Genomic DNA, 18,987 nt, shown 5'->3' with positions numbered 1-18,987 from the left:
AACGCGCACTGATGTCATTATTGAGCTCAATAAAACAACTGAATCCACGCAAGATTGTGTCCTGCTCCTTTGATGAAGGATTTCCCACAACAGAAGCTTCTGGTTAAAGCCTCTGGTCTGTGCTCCCTTGAGCTGTTCTTTGAACAACGTCAGGTTATTTCCCAGGAGTCTCTTTTTCCCTGTGTGTTTTCGCTGCATTGTCCGAGCTGTATTACTGGAACTCCCTTGCATTCCTCCGGATTGCAAAATAGCATTGTCAGGAGTCTGGTCTCCTCAGCACAGCCATTGAAATCTCACATTTCCATCTTTGTCTGCCCGTTCGTTCAATGATCTTTATGTCCTAGGCTGTGTAGCAATCTATTAAGGTTAAAGATGTTGTTTAAAGATAACATACAGTAAAAGGTTCCATATTTAAACAAACAAGAGGAAAAAACATGGCTCGTTTCAGCCTGGTGACTTGATACCCGCTGGCAAATGAAATGAGGGGGCCGGTGCTTTTCATATGGAGATCAGCCCTAAATAGCCAATCAAATCTAACACTCAGGTCTTCATAGGAGCCTAAGGTTTGCGAACAACAGACCCGTTTGGTTATCCGAGCAGTTAATTGTTCCAATATCTCATCCTTCAATTTCTTCGAAGGAAGCACCGGTATCCACCAAGACAACATGGCTAGGGAGCGTGTTCCACACACCCACAGGCCTTCATGTAAAGTAACGCCTCCTGGTCAATCAATGTCTGAGAATTTCGCATGCTTGAATCAGGTGCCCTTATAGTCTATTTTGTTCAAGTCCAAAAATCCCTGCCAGTGGATGCCAGTAGATAGTTTGGGAATGTACCCGCCTGGAGATTCTTAAAACTCCTCCTATGATTATGTTTGCCTTTGAATTTTTTATTTATTTTTTTATTGCTTTCCTGCATTGTATAGAAGACAGTGTCAGCATGAACATCAAAGTGTTTTACATAAGTAATGTCTTCGAGCTCAGGGTTGCCCTTTTCGTATTTGTAGTTTGTGTGCTTGGCATTTGCACATAACTCTCATGCACGTCTCAGCATTCCATGTCAAATAATGGGTGCAGCTTCATCTGACACACATCCTGTTTGCATTAGTGTAAGAATTAAGAATTCGAGTTGGTGCCACATATACTGCGCTTACATTTTGACACATTCCAAGAACTGCTTGCCTCCTGGGAATCATCCAGATCAGCAGGTCTTTAAATTAAAATACCAAGCATTTGCTTTTTTTTTAATGGTACCTGCACCATTGTGTCCAAAACCAACAAAAATCCATTTTCTGCGCAGGTTTTGCAATGTCAGGATTTTGAATCTCGTTGAAACCTCCTCTCGGAGATTAAAAAAAATGCCATCAAGCCCAAATAAAAATGTTGTTTCAGCTTCCAAGTTTCATATGTATCCTTACCCTTGTCGTGCACTGAAATTCAAATGTGTATTTTTTTTATCTCATTGTCCTAAACAACCTGCCTTTTATTTGTTGCCTGTGGCTGGAAGGTTGCCAGTTCGAATCCCGCGGCCGGCAGAGGAATCCTACTCCGTTGGGCCCCTTAACAAGGCTCTTAACCCCAGCTGCTCCAGGGGCGCTGTACAATGGCTGACCCTGTGCTCTGACCCCCAGCTTCTCTCCCCGTCTGTGTGTCTCATGAAGAGCAAGCTGAGGATATGCAAAAAAAGACAAATTCCTAATGCAAGTAATCATATATGGCCAATAAAGTGATCTTATCTTATCTTATTACAGACTGGCTCTTCTAAAAAAGACAATGCTAGTAAGTGAAATTAAGGTTCAAAAAGATATTATATGGGATTTAATATATAGGAAAATGTTTGTACACAAGAATTGATTCATGTACCATTTTAGCCTGCAAATTCTTTATATCCTGTAACATATTAACAGAGCATAGCCAGAGTGTTAAAAAACGAGTAGAAATTAATTGCTAACTAATGCTTAATTCTGTGTTTAATAGAAATTTTTCTCTTACATGAATACTTTATTGCATGCATGAGTTATTAACGTGTTAGAGACTTGTTTATTAAGTGCTACCCCTTCAGTTGAATGGTTGTTTGTAGCATCAAGGAAAATTCCCTGTGTGGACTCTGTGTCACATGTCAGATAAAAGCAGCTGTATCCGAAGATCAGTCCTGAGCTTCACAGCCTGAGGTACAGTAGGTGGTCCTGACAAAGACAAACTCCAACCTGTTATTCGTGAGAGAGTCAGTGTTTTTTCAATAAACATTCTCAGCCTTGAATCAATATCACCTTTCCTTCTGCATTTATAATTACAGTATACACTCTTTACCTTGACATAGGAAAAAGTGCATTAAAAATTACTAGTGTGTAATGTGTAATTTTTTTTGGAGTGGCTGTCATGGTGAATTAAGGCTGGGGTGAGCATATATACTCGCAATCTGACTTCCCAATGTCTGATGAAAGGGATTTGGCTAAATCTCCCATAGACCAAAACTGACGCAAACCAAGTAGTCGTTAGTTTTTCCTTCCTCTGTGATCCTTTAAAAAAAACTTTTTTAAACATAACAATTCAAAGGAAAACATGGTCGTCATAAATCAAGTCTCCCACTTAACGTCGTTAATGCACTTTATTTCAACAAGCTGAAATTGAAGATCTTTCACAACTCCGAAGTGATTCAGCTCATGTCTTGGGTTGGGGACTTCATCTGTTCAAATTTCTAATCATTTAATTACATTGCAGTAGCTTAACCTACACACTGAGCCTGATTCAGTATGATAAGGAGCAGAGCAAAGCTGACATTTCATGTCTGTTTCACAGACTCGGGGATTCGGTATGATTTTAAGTAGTTGCAGAGAATTGCAAATACAAAGGTAGCAATTGGATTTAGACTTGACAAGTGGTTTAAATGTTAACAATCTTTTGATTATTTAATATTTTGCATGTCACACATAAGAAGATAAGAAATTATACAAACTGAAAGAGACCATTCAGCACATCTACTGTACTTCATTTGGTTTCTGGCAGCTATGCAAGGATCTCATCCAGTTATTTCTTGAAAGAAACAGAATATTCAACAATGTAAGCTGGGTAGCTTGTTCCAGACTCCTACAACCATTTGCGTACAGATGTTCTTACGGTTATAATTGTATATACTATGAATCGATGTAATAAAAGCCCCCGAACGTTGTAAATAAATTGGAAAGAGGTGTTATTTTGTTTTTGCTATTAGTAGTTTAAATTCTACAATATCATGAAAATCATCACCTGAAGATCACCGAGTGTTTATTTTAAGTGGTGTTCACTGTATGACTTTGTCACTGTCATCTTTAACCTTAATATCAACCAAAGTGAAGTTCATCTCCACATTCCCCGCTGTTTGCAAACAACTGAGAAAGTGCGTACCTTTGTTATATTAAATAAAACTCAACTTTGGCCATGAAGTTTTAGCATTGTCATTCTTTATATATCGATATATCCACCAAACTGCATTCAGCCTTCTTTACTTCAAGGACCAATGCCCTTGTCTTCACGTTCTTCAGTTCACAGGTGTCGGCTGTTCACTCGGGGAATGGCAGGACTCTTCACAGCAGTAAGTGACAACCACCCACCCTGTACAGTTTTTAATTCTGCTAAGCATTTTCTTTCGTGCAGGTTCTCCTCACAGGCTGCTGGTGAGAGGCTGATCCTGTAGTCGCTCCAGTCATGCATGCAGATCTGAGAGATAACAGTGTAGGCTTTCATCTGAAGCCACGCCTCAGCCAGGTGTCTGTAGGAAATGCAAATGCGAGTCCTTTATATTCAGGTCACTGGTTTCAGCAGTGGTCAGAGGAGAGACTATTTCCTTGAGAAATACTATTTACTGCAGTCTGGGCTATACTGTATCTCAGTAAGTACAACACTTTATCTCTTTTTAGTTTTTCTGTGAGGATACTACAAAGATCAATGTATACCTGATTCCTAGATTCTATTTTTTCTAGTTGTCTTCTGAACCTGTATAATACGTCTTTCTTTAAAAAAATGTCCCTGTTTTGTATGTCATTAATCTTTTTACCTGATTTCTGTAGGGTAAAGTTTCATTTCAGCTGCATCATTGTGAATCTGTACAAGATGGACTTGTATGTTGTCTGTTAGACACCTGGTATTAAATATGTTTAATTTTTCTAAGACTTAAATTGTATTGTTTTTTCTTTCCCAGGTTGAAACATCAAGTTCTTGCTTGTGGAGGTGGTGTTGTACACAACCTTCCTTTGTTAAATATATATGTATAAAGATTCTAAAATAATTTTAAACAATATTTTGTATTGCACAATATTAATTTTAAAAGCTAATATCGCAAGTGATATTCTCTACTTTTTAAGTGACCAGGTGTTAATTTACAAAAATACACTTAAATGCCTACAGAAAATAACGGATTGCTGTTTTTAATTTCCCATTTCCGTTTTTTTTTAAAGTCAGTATTCCCTCCTGCGCCGTATGTATTTCAGGAAAAAGAGGGCAATTTATGTTTTGTTCCATTAGGGTCTCAACGAATCCCTCAGGAAATATCTATCGTTCTTCAGATTAGAACAAATCATAACCGTTCAAGGAGATTCTTTTAACTAGCCATGAAACAGGGAACCATGACCGACACCAGACCTCTAAATGGATGGATGTCCTTTCTCTATTCTCTGATAGGTCATTTTGGGGCACTTGAAGACTCAAAAGTTTGGGGTTTTTTTTCTCTTCTTTCTCTTTTTGTCACTCTGTTTTTTGGTTGTTGTTTTTTTCTTACATTCACAAAAAATAAGTAAAAAACAACAAGAAAAAAAAAGATTAATTCAAAAACTTCCTGTTGATATTCTTAACGTCCTGTGCCATTCAAGTATGTCTCTCACGGGCCCCAAAACTTTCCTATACTCATTCCTATACTATATTCCTATATTTCTGTTAATTATATAAAATCTTTTCTTGTGATACAGCCTCTTTAATCCATTCTTTGTATGACGGTCCTGTTTTGTCCAACCTTTTTTCGCAATATTATCTTTTTAGCAATAATACAGAGTCAAGAAAGTATTGGTATATTGAATTGCCGCTTTAACCTTTGATTAAAAAGAAAGTATTTCAAAAACAAGACTCAGAAGTTGTGGTTTTGAAAACGGGCCCCTTGTTTTCATTCTGCCGTCCTCAGCGGTTACCATGACGTCGACCATGTCCATGAGGAGCTTCAGCACCAGCGGGCGCAAGCCCTCTTTCTCCAGCGCGTCCCTGCGAGAGAGCTCGTGGAATCGATCCCGGGCGCCCATCTCCTTCACCTCCGCCTCCCTGTCCCGGGCCACCTCCGTGGGGAACAGCCTCAACGGGCTGGCCGTGCTCGGCGGCGCCGGGGTCCCAAACGAGAAGGAGACCATGCAGGGGCTGAACGACCGCCTGTCCAAGTACCTGGAGAAGGTGCGCTCCCTGGAGAAGTCCAACGCGGAGCTGGAGCTCAAGATCAAGAAGCTGATGGTTGAGAGAGCCCCCAAGCCCCGCGATATTGAGGCCATGATGGCTCAGGCCCATGCACTCAGTCAGGAGGTGAGTCCTAGCCCCCTTGTCACCTCTGACCTCTTCCCTGTTTCTCTTGCGTCTCCTTGTCATTCCTAGGTCTTTTTACATTGAAGTGGCCAGATGAAGAAAGTCCCTTCTGATCGGTGTCCTTTCTTGACGTTCTTATAACGTATTGTATCATTTCTTCTCTTTGAATTACAAACCGCCTTATTAAAAGAGCACTGGTACAGCTACTTCTTAAACACTGCGACTTCTTACAGCAAGGCTAATAATGTCAGGCATTCTCCTCTTTCTAATTTGTGTTTGAGTAGGAATCTGTCAGAAACTGTGTGCATTATAAATAGTGGCTGGTTGCTACAGCGTGAGTCATCACTGGAAAGCAATTTGAAGGTTAAACAACTGCTTTTGTCTTTATGACTGTTTAAGAGGCAAATGTAGCTCCGATTCGCTGATTTTCATACGAGAAGAAATTAGTAAATTTGGCACGGTGTCTTTTTAGTTCTGCACTTTTATGTATTCTGCCCTGTAGCACTGGAGAAACATAATCTCCCTGTAAGTGTTTTTTTTTCTATTTACACTGCACTTATGCAGTATACAGAGTGTAAATCAACTGTATTTCTGGGGCTTTCCATGTTTAAATATTAGGTTAACTCAGGCTGTGTACCAATGTAAGGATTAAAAGGTTATCTTTTTAATGGATGTATTTAATGGATATAGCTCCCAATTCCCCAGAGTTCACTTGCCATGAGTCTTGTTTGCCATGTTTTTAAGGATCTTACAGATATGTGTTACAGAGCTGTGTAACGACAGATAAAATGAGAGGTTTCAGTTACCACATCCTACAGTATCGTTACAAAAAAATGTAAATCCTGGAAAATGGTTTGCTAGTATTTTAAGCACAGTCATCCGGCTATAGATTTTTAAATTGTGGATGGAGTGGTTAGGACTCTGGGTCAGTGCCTGAGTGGGGAACTGATATTTTACCCTTGAGTGAGGTACTACACTCAGATTATTCCAGTTAAGATGCCCAGCTGTATAAATGGATACAAAAGTAGATTGTTCTGGATAAACATGTCAGCTGAATTAATGAAAAATAAGAGGTCGGTGAACATTTGTGGAAAGATTCATGGAAATGATATATTTTTGTATGTGTAATCCTATGCTATCTGGCATGCACTGGTAATGTCTAGAATTGACTAATATACTTCCCCTGCACTATTGAAGTAAACCATTTTTTTAGAATGGTTTACTGCAGCTAAAACAATTTGCACGGCAAATATAAACAAATCGTATTTACATACTTCAATGCAAATCTTCTCTGTCCTGATATTTTCTTTGGATATTTACACAGTCACTTCACATGCACAAAGCAAAATCTCTTAACCACAAGTTAAGGTGGATGTTACTGAGACAGTACAACAGCGTGGCATTAAACATTGCCCTTTTGTTTGAACGTCACGCTTGGATGCAGCGCTTCAGGATTCTCGCTTCCTGCCTTTCTAGGTCCGAAAAAAGTCCCTGGAAAATGCTAGAATCCTGCTGGAGATCGATAACGCCAAACTAGCTGCGGATGACTTCAGAGTCAAGTAAGTGTGTATAGGGCATACAAACAAGTACGTTCCACCGAGAAAGACTTCATTTCAATGGCAAACTTTGTACATTGCGATGAATCTCCTTTTAAACAAATTCTTAGCAAATTCCATACCTGATTTCCTATTAATAGTGTTTGTAAACAACAGTTTACATACTAAGGTATACCGTAGTAAAGCACAGTAAAAGTAGTAAATCATGGTTATCAAAAGTTACGACCGACAGCGTGGTAAAACCAATCTGTGACAACAGCATGTTCTACGTAAGCGCATTACATCACATTCTCTGTTCCAGTTTCTGCACATTACGATTTAGGATTCAAGGAACTTGTGACGAAAGAACAAACTCCTACTGGAAAGTAGGAATTATTCAATCATTCAATCGTGATTTGGAGAAAGTGCCCTGAGGGAAGAAAAAAAAGCTGTTAAGGTTCCCATCCCCTTTGACAGCCTTCCAGGGTAGGGGCTAAATCCAGCTGTAATCTTGCGGATGTTCCAGTTGTCCACCTGGTGTTGGTTATAAGAGGGGCAGTTTAGGACAGCGAAAGGTTAAACCTCAGTTGTACCTCAGCTCTACTTATAATTCTCCTGCATCGTACAAAGTACAGACTAAGACCAGTAATGGGACGAAACTAACCATTATGTGCCTCTAATATAGTTACAGTACATGTAGGAAATGATTCACAAGTGTGCTTCAAAGAGGAGGTAATCATCCTTATTGTTTGCAGCACAAAACAGCAGTGAAAGTTAGTCTTTCAATGTTTTCAATTCAGAGCTTTCAATTCCGTTCATGTTTTGTTTTTTGATGAACAGGACAATATAAAATCAGAAGCGTGCAAGTGCCATTTCTGAAACATCCTCTTCAAATGTGTTTACAGATAATACGCTTGGCTACCCTCATATCCTACAAGCAGCTAGTCCGGTTTTCCCCATGATAACATGAATCCATGCTTTAAAGATCTTCCATGAAATAACTCCATGCCTCTTTTATGAACTCCTCCCCAGTCCCCCACAACTTTCTGCTCAGTTTTCAGTGCGTTTCTGCTCAGTTTTCAGCTAGGAGCTCAGCCAGCGCTTCTTAAAGTGGGACGAAGAATCACTGCCATTGAGATGATAGGAAAGATGAATCACTGCGCTTGTATTCGCCAAAACAATTTTTTACTTCTACGGGAGTCACGACAGTCTATAAAAGAGGACACAGGTCGAAACGATTTCCCTTTTGTCGTCGCTGGGTACAGGTGGGAGACGGAGGCTGCCTTGAGCCAGTCAGTGGAGAGAGACTGCCAGGCCTTGAGGAAGGCCAAGACTGACCACGAGCAGATCATCGCCTCTCTGAGAGGGGACCTGGACAGCCTGAAGGAGGAGCTGTACTTCATCAAGAAGAACCATGAGGAGGTAGGTCCAGCCTCCGATTACAAGCCCTACAAACAAAGTCTACAAACTCCCCTACTGAATTAGAGCCCTGTGAACAGGCATGGATATATCCCATTTGTGTCGATCTTTGCTGTGACCTTGAAAGTGCTTCGTCATTGACCAACAACAGGTTCATTTTATCCCACAGCTGAAGGGATGACCCCATGGCTTCAAACAGATTCCATTTGTTCCATAGCTTTTGTGTGAGGCAGCAAGAGGATAAGGGCGGTACCATATCAACTTTGGGTTGCTTTGTCTTTCAGTGGCTTTAAACCCAAATCTCTTTTTTGAATGCCAAAAAAAAAAAGAAAGCCCGGATCGTTTCATCTTATTTACCGTAAGGATCAATAAGAAACAGTAGGCCTTGAGTTTAGAAATGTACGCTTGACTGTTCCCTGGTCACTACCACACAGCCTGTTTCTAACACACTTAACAGCACATTCAGAAATTGATTAATAAGGATTTTAATCTCTTGCAAATGTACTTCGTTTACAGTTCTTTGGGAATGAAGAGGAAGCAATTCATTTTAAAGATCATTTAGAAGGCATTTTGGGAACATGATTTCTGCAGTGCCTTCTTAAGAGTTAGAATACTTAATTTCGGAGTGATACTTCAGGCAGTATGGAGCTGGATAGCTGTTAAAATATTAGGCCTTCTGTTCGTTGGCCTATATTTGAAATGAATCTTTAGAGAACTCCAGCTGAAGGGAAGGAATAGAATACTGTAATCTATCCCTAGTTCACAGCCTTTTGTTACTACTTTACTGGGGAAGAGGAAGATTTGTTATTGAAATACAAAATCATGATTTACAGATGGAAGTGTCGAGGAAGCAGGGGGTTAATTTTAATCTCCGTTAGGGTGGGGGAGCTATTGATGTTCCCTCTGGCAAATCCGATAGCAAACAGAAAATCCCTCCCAGTTTTTTTTTTGTTGTTGTGTAGATACAGTTATGCATACAGCAAACACAACAGATAAAATAACATTGGGAGCTGACAAACGGGCTTATTTAGACAGCGGGCGGGGAGCCTCATTGTAAAACTATCACTCTGAGTCTGAGGATAAATGACATACAAAGCAAGTCAAAGGGGGCTGAAATTTGACACAAGCCTGTTGGGGCCTCTACATTGTACTGTTAACTATTTAGAGGAAGTAGGTTAATAATTTATGTGAAATTCTCACCTTCCTCTTTCTGAGAGAATGTTGTTTTCCCGTTTGAGGCCTACAACACCTGGCTCTTGTGTGAAAGAAAGCACCGCCACTCACTCACTCGGGTGTTGGGTGTCTGCTTTGTCCTTCCAGGAGGTGGCAGCCCTCAGGGATCGTTTAGCCAACGAGCAGGTGAACGTGGAGGTGGACGCGGCGCAGGGCCCGGACCTCGGGCTGGTCCTGGCCGAGCTGCGCGCCCAGTACGAGGGCATTGCGCGGAAGAACAAGGAGGAGGCCGAGGCCTGGTACCAGAAAAAGGTCAGTGAGGCCTACTGGGCCATGATGTCTGGCGCACAAATCCGCCCTTTACCTCAGCCAAACCCTTTCCTGAAAATGGTATGACACAGATTCCTCTAAATTACAGCACCCAGACAGGTATTGTATATACAGTATAAATAATATAAAATATTATATATGTATAGTATATAAAAATAATTTTATTCCATGCTGAAAAGAAAAGAAAGAAAACACAAGCGCTCACACCCGCAGAAGGCGCCACAGCCGAAACGTTGTGTTTTTGTTTCTGCTCTCTTCAGCATGGAATAAACCTATTACTTGTTCCTCTGCAGCCTACGCATGCTGATGCAGCTGCACATCTGAACTATTTAAAAATAATGTCCATTTTGGAGGAAAACCAAATGTAACCCAGTGTTAATGTGAATTAATCTTTAGTGTCCAGAAAACAGAGTGTGTTCTGTCACAATATTCCCTTGTATGCAGCAGCCTTTATTCACAAAACTAGCTCAGTGCTGATTTGACTAATCACTCATCGCTTGGCCCTTCGAGGTCACCGACAGGTGCGGCTTTGTGAAGGACCTGATGTGATCGGCTGGGTTCACGTCCACGCGATATAGCACTAAATTATGTAAATGTGTCTGGTCTGCATTTTAGCTGCGTTTTGCTCTTTGCTCTTTATCATGCACGAACAAGAGCCTTTTTGTATGTAATGTTAAGTGAAAAACGCCTAGGACTACAGAAGCTTTGTGGTGAAACGGCATGAGGGCATGTGCTTTTCTCGTGGGTAGAAGACAGATGGAAATTTCAGAGTCCAAGGATGGAAATTAAAAGGGCGCAGATGCAAATTTCTGTAACCACAAGTGAATTGTGAACCGACAATAGGCAGCACTTTACACACACCCTCACAGCTAAATAGAAAGCACTGCCTCCCCCAGGTGAGAGATAAGATCACTTTATTGGCCATATACAATTTCTTGCATTAGGAATTTGTCTTTTCGCGTACCCCAGCTTGCTCTCCATGAGACACACAGACAGGGAGAGAAGCTGGGGGTCAGAGCGCAGGGTCAGCCATTTTTATACGGCACCTCTGGAGCAGCTGGGGTTAAGGGCCTTGCTCAGGGCCCCAGCGGAGTAGTATTCCTCTGCTGGCCACGGGATACAAACTGGCAGCCTTCCAGCCACAGGCGCAGATCCTGAGCCACAGAGCCAAGATGTGGGTAATGACTTTTTCTGCTTTTGATGCTTGGCCCTATTTTTCCTCAGCCTGGCAGACATTGGTTTAAGCTCGGGAGAACTCCCTGGCGTTGGTCTGCTGGTCATGCTCCAGCAATGTGCCTGGTGTCTCTCTCTCTCTCTCTCTGCAGCTGGAGACGGTGCAGGTGGAGGTGAAGGAGAGCAACGAGGCTCTGCAGAATGCCCAGAGCGAGCTGAGCGAGAGGCGACGTTTCCTGCAGGGGCTTGAAGTTGAGCTGGACAGCCTTCGGAAGCAGGTGAGGCTCAGCTAGCCGCTGTCCGGTCTGTCCCTGCGGCTGACCTCCCGTGTGAGTTGCATCACAAAGCCTAATCATCGTCATCCCCATGAATACACATGCAGTGTTAAGGCCACGAAACCTATGAGGAAAATGTTCCTCCCCGACCTGTTTTATCATCAACATGTAGTCGATTAGACTAAATTAAAAGCGGGTGACTAGAAAGTGACTATGTCTAATAGACATAGTCAACTTGACTAAGACTGTGACTAAATCAAAAACTGGTGACTATATTAACACTGTATACATGTAGATCACAGGTATCTGCAACTTTAACAGCCGGGCATACCTGTAATTTGCAGGATAGGATTCCACAGCTTATGATTGCGACTGGTGATGTGAATTAGTTTGGCTGGTGCTTTCGTCTAAAGTAAATGATATTTTTGCCTATTTTTACCATTTGGAGATACTCTGTGTTGTTCAGTTTAGCATTGGCCTCAGAAGACTTAACCACCACCGCTATCTGTAAAACTCCCCAAACCAAAATAATAAAGGTGGCTAAGATGTCAGACAGAGGTCTAGCCTTTTTATCCTTTGTCGTATTTTTGATGGGGTTTTTTTTTCTTAAAGAGGAGACTTTCAAGAAAAGTTCAATCAGAGCAGAAAAAAAACTTTGAAAGCCCATCTGTCTGATGGTGTACAGCTGTACACTTGTTTGTGTTAGCTGTTCCTAACTCATTCTTTGCAATACAGTCTAGTATGACAATCTAATAGGAAAATTAAGAAAAAGTTAAATAAACTCTAAAAGCTGAAAAGTCAGGTATTCTGGGTCCTGTTTCTTGGGGGACTAAACTGTGTCTCTGAGGTAATTTTAGAAGATTTGTCACATCAGAAATAACCCTTAGTTTGGGGTTGTTTTGTTTAATAAGTTACATTATTGTAGGTGTTTAATAAGATGATTGTGATGAAGGGGTGAAAAACACCTAGGTTTAGCTACAGTTCAAAGCAGAAACGGTTACCGAAAAAGAGATTGTGAAAATATTAAAACTTCAAAAATACATTGGAGATGTCTTTTTATTTTCCCTGTTGATTAGATGATTCATGTCACTTCTTAAAATAACCTCAGTTCTAGCACTTTTTGGAAAACAATGGGACCCATCTTGAAAAGCTGGCATTTGTGCTATCCTCATAGCTGAAATTATCACTTCTGCAGACAGACAGTCAGACAGACAGTTCCTGTATTGACTCTGTGTCCCATCTAAGCTAAGCCCATATTTGCTACATTTCCCCTTTTATCTTGAATGAATGAAGACAGATTAATTAATGTTACCTTTGTCCCAGCAGGGCTAAACAAGCAATGCCAAGGACAAATGTGTTTCAAATTCTCTTTCACAGGATGAGACTTTTCTGCAGTCCATTGTGCGTCAGCCACAGCTAAAGCAGTGGAACGTTTCCCTGCCATTGTGTGCAGTAGATGAATCAAGATCAAATGATTGCGTTCTAATTGCATCTGTTCAAATGTAGTGTTGACTCACCTTTGTCAACTGAAGGGCGTCATTCGCCTTTCCAAATTAGTAACTCTCGATTTCATTGCAATCGGCAGCTTTTGCAGGAGATAAACAGCTCTCATTTTTCTAGTTTAGAATTATGATAGAATCAGAATTGTGAGGTACAATCTGGAATAACATAATATCATATACTATTGATATTACTGAAGTCTTGTGCTCCTGGAAAAAAAAAAACATTTGTTGTGGCTTTCTCTGGGTTTAAGGTTTCTGTGTCCCTTCTTGTGTGAAGGGCACAGAACAAACAGCACAAACTTTGGTTTGAGTTCTTCTGCTCTGAAGTTGGTTGTTTTCCTCAGTTTGAACGTGTTTTATTCTGCAGTGTGCAGAAATGACTATGAATTACAAATAATCCTTTTCCAAAAATATCTCCAGTTAATCGATAGATTTAGACATCATTTCCTAACCAGGTTCCATTCGTATTACACGTCTAATCCAGCAAATCCAGATTGATACTCCTACAGACACTAATTATTAATTAATAACTGGCTTTCTCAGGTTCCATTACCAGCATTACTGGTTACAGCAACAACAAAAAAGACGATAGGTTCGTGACAAAGATTTCAACACTCATACCAAAGCAGACAGATGGTGAAATATTTCTTAATTGACTTTGATATCCTACGCAATTTCTCATGCGCTGTAGCAATGTAAAAAATGTGTTGAGCGATGAAATGCTAGTGTTAAAAAATAAATGTGTCTTCGCAATGGGATGATTGGAGAAGCACAGGCAGTGAAGTATTCTCAGAGAAGGGCCCAAAACAGGCTTCTGTAACAGGGATTTCCAAGTGTCTTTGCCAGCGTGCCTCTTCCCTGCTCAGGAAGGACATTATCCAAGAATGATCCAAGGGGTTGTTTATTTCTTGGGGACAACAGGGGGCGCTCACCCTGCGGTCTGTCTGTGTGGGTCCTAATGACCCAGTATAGTGAAGGTATACTGTAAAAAGGCACCTTTACTTTGAGATGTAAAACCGAGGTCCTGACTCTCTGTGGTCATTAAAAATCCCAGGGTGTTTCTCAAAAAGAGTAGTGGTGTTATCCCAGCATCCTGGTCAAATCCCCCTGGTCTTTACCAATCATAGCCTCCTAATAATCCCTGTCTCTGAACTGGCTCCATCACTCTGTTCTCCTCCCCACTGAGAGCTGGTGTGTGGGGAGCTTTCCTGCTGTGCGCTTTGAGTTGAGTGACTAGAAAAGCACTGTATAAATGTAAGGAATTGTTATTCTTAACTTCTTGTGCTTGTCAGTCCTTTAGTCTTCCAGGGACACCCCTCGTCATGAGTCACCTGTCACTTTGCGGAGAAAAGACATTAGTCTGTAAATCTTTTGCATGACTGGCTTAAATCGAGGCAATCACTTTTCTCGCAAGCAACAAGCTTCCATTTTAAAGCTTATATTTTTTTCAGCGTCTAACTGGAAGATCTACTGTAGGGCCATTTTAATATTTATATAATTCCTGGATTGTCTTTTAGCATGACAAGGATATTGGACAAGGACTGTTCTCTTTATTCGATTGCTGTGGGAGGAAGATGACTCGGTCATTGTTTGGCTGGAAGTGAGAGACTAGCAGCACGTGATCGGGACTAGACTAAGACTGAATAGCAGAAATCAAAACCGACATCGCCTTGTGCTGTGCTGAACCAGAACCTGCAGACGAGAAAAGGTGTAAAACAGCTACTGAATTAAATAAGTAATAATTCCTTACACTTACAGCACTTTTCTGGACATTCCACTCAAAGCGCTTTACATGTAATGGGGATCCCCTCCATCACCAGTGTGCAGCCCCACCTGGATGATGCAACAGCAGCCATAGTGCACCAGAACGCTCACCACACATCAGCTATCAGTGGGGAGGAGAGCAGAGTGATGAAGCCAGTTCACAGATGGGGATTATTAGGAAGTCATGATTGGTAAAGGCCAAGTGGACATTTGGCCAGGACACCAGGGTAACACCCCTACTGTTTTCGAGAAACACCCTGGGATTTTTAATGACTACAGACAGTCAGGACCTCGGTTTTGCGTCTCATCTGAAGGACAGTGCCTGTTTACAGTCTAGTGTCCCCGTCACTATACTTGGGCATTAGGACCCACATGGACCACAGGGTGAGCGCCCCCTGCTGGCTGCTCTAACACCTCTTCCAGCAGCAACCTTCGCTTTCCCAGGTCTCCCATCCAGGTACTGGCCAGGCTCACACCTGCTGAGCTTCAGTTATGAGTTGCAGGTTGATATGGCTCCTGGTCATATTACCCTGCCAAATAAGTGGCCTGATTACGAATATCGGAATAAGTGGAATGGATACATTAAAAACCAGACCGATGGGGGGGCTCAACGAGCCGAGAAGAGGGGCTAACATCTCCTGGGACTCTTTTCTCCAGGTGGGCGTGCTGGAGGACAACCTGGGGGAGAGCACCCAGAAGTACGCCGCGGATATGGAGAGCCTGCGGATGAAGATCGCCCATCTGGAGGAGGAGCTCTCCCAGCTGCGCCTGGACATGCAGCGCAACAAGACGGATTACGAGCAGCTGCTCCGCATCAAGCAGAACCTGGAGATGGAGATCGCCACCTACAGGCGCCTGCTGGAAGGAGAGGAAGTGTAAGGAAACCCCTAAGCTTTCTCCACTTCTCAAAGGACTGGGTCAGGGTCCTATGAACTCTGCCCAGAATGTAAGACCTCACGTGCAGATTATGCTGTAAATCTGCAACATCAAGTTTTCCTTCTTTTTTTGACGAGAATACTCCCACCTGGGTTGAAAGATCAAAAGACATCAGCTGGGTGGAGTACAAACTAGCTATTGTACTTGAATGTCTGTTTGCTCCACGTGCTAATTTTATACACAGTAGGTACTGTATGAGTCATGGTATTTATAAGTAAAGATATCTATATTTCTTGGAATAAACCCAAAACAATTCCTGCAGTCCAGGATTTTTTAAATTAAATTAATGCTTCACAGACTCCCAGCATGCACCCGAGTTATAATGAAAATGAATGTCTTGTGCTTCTTTTGGGATGCAACTGATTTAGTTACACTAAGGTAATAGTTCTGTTGCTGAATATTTATGACCATTGGAGTGACACATTTCTTTTTTGGTTTTACAGGCCTAAGGAGCCACCTCCACCCAAGAGTAAGTACACTGTTCACCATCCTGCGTTCACCCAAAGAGGTGGCAAAGCAGGAAAAAAATTAAGGCACAGAGAGTTTCAGTCAGATCCTCAGATTCGCTTTTATACAATGCAGAGTCTGAGACTCCTTTGTAGTTCATACAGGTCTTCACAAGATTGTTATGTACTGGCAACAGAACAGCACTTTGCGAAGTCTGACAATAACAGGGACTTCACACAACCCTGCCCCCCCGACGCTTCCTCCAAACTGCAGGGCAGTCCTCTGATTCTTTCACATGGAGGCTCAATCCTGCAGGAGATATAACTCAGGAGAATCCTTGACCCAGTGGTAGACTGATAAGAGAGGAGGCACATGAGGAATCATTACCCTCTTACACATGATAAGAAAGAATGCTCACTGCACAGCTGCCCTTGGCTTCCTAAGCCTTCCTGTTTGTTAAGGCTGAGAGGCATTCAAGCTGTTCAGTACTATGGGTATTGTGAAGACAGAATTGATCACCCCTGTCTCTCCAAGCTTGCCAGTTTCACGACTTCAATGTCATTCAGTATCTATGAGCATCACATCAACACATTCCAGAGCAATGTGGGATACTCTTTGCCTAGCAATATCGGCATTAAATCCTCCTTAAGATTCCCTGAAATGGGAATTCTGTCGTTTCCATAGCAGCCCAAGTCTGCGTGGTGATGATTGTGACAATTGCCTGTGCCTGAGATGATGTCATAAAAAAAATACTTACAAACACTCTGTATGATAATCATCATAAAACCATTAACTTTGGAGGTGACTCACCCTGTAAAGGCTTAAATTTGCAGACTTCCTATAGCCTGGAGTGACAGCAGTCACTGGAAAGTAGGATGTTACTTCCTCCTATGAAACCCGTGTGAAAGTCTAATCTGTCTTAATTGTTGTCGCCTTGTGATAATGTGTGTTAGCTCTTTGAATGGGCTGAACTTTGACACACTTTGCTTTGAGAGCTTGTGCCAAAAGCTTTATCATAACACCGTTAACATGGACAGAATGCAGCGTTGCACTGAATAAATAAATGCTATTTTAATGACATTTTAAATTGACACCGAAGCCAGATTGATCCCTAGAAACCGTTGATACAAATAAACGCAAAACTGAAAGGTTATTCATGTGCCAGGTTGTAACTGGAATGAGTGGATTACAGATTTGAGGACTACCACAGAATACGAGCAATGTAGCCCGGAACCTTGTATAGGCTTTGTGAACACAAAATTGAAGCCATTTTTTCATTATTGACATTTTTAGTCCAGCCTTGAAATATGAAGTCCTGTATTTTCATTTGATTCAGACTTTGATTAAATTACCCATTTAAGAATGAAGGTTTCATGCCTGATTTATTCTGAGATGATGGAGAAGGGGGCTCCAAGAGACCCCCAATCGGGAGGTTTTATAACCAATCATTAAATTAATCTCTTTTTTTAAAGACTTGGAGCTATTTACTTGTGATCCTAATTAGGGACACGGGTAATGGTGTATTACATTGAATAATTGAAAGGTCATTTGCAACAAAACGCTGAATATCCTTTAGCCCTTAAAGTTCCTACAACTGACCTGAAGGTCTCCTTAAAGAATCAGCACCTGAGGCTCAGCTGTGGAAAGTTGTTAGATTAGTCCCTCAAGACCAGTAATGATCTCATCTAGATGATTAAATATGACTGAAAGACACATTCAGATCCCCAGGATAAAGACAGACCACTATTGCTCTACCTATTGTACCTATTTTAAGAAATACCTGAGACATGCTCAGTTCTCCTAAATGAAGACAGTTAATTCATATATGAGAGTACATATGTGAACTGATGAGTGCTCCCTGAATTTGTGGATTTAAACTATTTAAACAGTTTACATAATTATTTTCACAAATGTGGGGTCCTTATTGGGGAAACGACTATATATCGGCAAAAATCTACATTTTTCCTATCTGCTGTTATGCATATGCCCTTTAAACCTGAGCTTTTGAAATGAAATGAAATCATGTTGTTTCTGCACCATAACAGTGGAGCAGGACGATTTCTAACCTCTCTGGGCCTTTCCCGTACATGAAAAACTTTTCTCCTGTGTCCTCGAGTGTCACATTCTGCTAATCTTGTCTGTTTTCCTGCAGAGCCTGATGTGATGACGAGAAAGATTGTGAAGGTTGTCACTCAGACCATGATTAACGGCAAGATTGTGGATGAGTCCAGCGAAGTGGAACAGATTGAAGAGAAGAAAAAATGAGACAAATTTCGTGGTGCACAGATATTCCAATGCCTATTGTTAAACCTTAAACTGTTTCCTTTCTGGTCATAGTGAAGTGTAGGGACTTTATTCTATATGTTTCTATTTTTGCTTTATGGTGCATTGAGATACTGTATTTTGTCAGAAAGTAACAAAACAAGCTTCACTGTTCCTGTCTTATTTTTTTTTCCATTGTTCTTATGATATCTTAATATCTTCTGGTTAAGAACAGTAATAAAGAATTTCACACCAAGTTTTGCTTCTACATGAGTTTTCTTTGATTGCATATTCATCCCGCAAGACTGAACCAGAGAAGAAATCCACCTTACTGTCTCTTGGTTAATGACATTGTCCACTCTGTTGCTCATTACATGTATCATCCTTACAAAGTTCAACTGATTTAAGTTTGAAAGTGAAATTGACCGTGTCAGTGCCTTTTGTCTTAGATTTTAAATTAAAGACATTCTTCATTGCAATCCTAAAAATCCAATCGTTTAACTTCCTGAACAAGTGCAGGTCTCTATTCCAGGTGAAAACCTTAACTGTAAAAATCAAACTCATTATGTGCTCAGTTCAGATTTAGCAGCTATGTTTGACGCTTTGCCTTTCTTGTTTTCAGCTCTCAAATGAATTA

At 41.2% G+C, this 18,987-nt stretch overlaps 1 protein-coding gene across 1 annotated transcript; it reads left to right on the top strand.

Moving 5' to 3' along the window:
* The first annotated feature begins 3,710 nt into the window (after nucleotides 1-3,710).
* LOC148643926 (keratin, type I cytoskeletal 18) lies at nucleotides 3,711-18,606 on the top strand. The gene is made up of 9 exons (XM_088614620.1): nucleotides 3,711-3,867; nucleotides 5,149-5,534; nucleotides 7,011-7,093; nucleotides 8,335-8,491; nucleotides 9,809-9,973; nucleotides 11,317-11,442; nucleotides 15,363-15,580; nucleotides 16,085-16,110; nucleotides 18,241-18,606. Exons 2-9 carry the CDS (start codon nucleotides 5,157-5,159, stop codon nucleotides 18,351-18,353), a joined length of 1,266 nt encoding a protein of 421 aa, XP_088470746.1. The 5' UTR covers nucleotides 3,711-3,867; nucleotides 5,149-5,156; the 3' UTR covers nucleotides 18,354-18,606.
* The last annotated feature ends 381 nt before the right edge of the window (nucleotides 18,607-18,987 follow it).

This window comes from Lepisosteus platostomus, chromosome 21 (genome assembly GCF_059453375.1).
Source record: "Lepisosteus platostomus isolate fLepPlt1 chromosome 21, fLepPlt1.hap1, whole genome shotgun sequence".
Classification (NCBI taxonomy): Eukaryota; Metazoa; Chordata; class Actinopteri; order Semionotiformes; family Lepisosteidae; genus Lepisosteus; species Lepisosteus platostomus.
The sequence above is the reverse complement of the archived record's forward strand: the minus strand, read 5'-3'. Positions and strand labels throughout refer to the sequence as shown.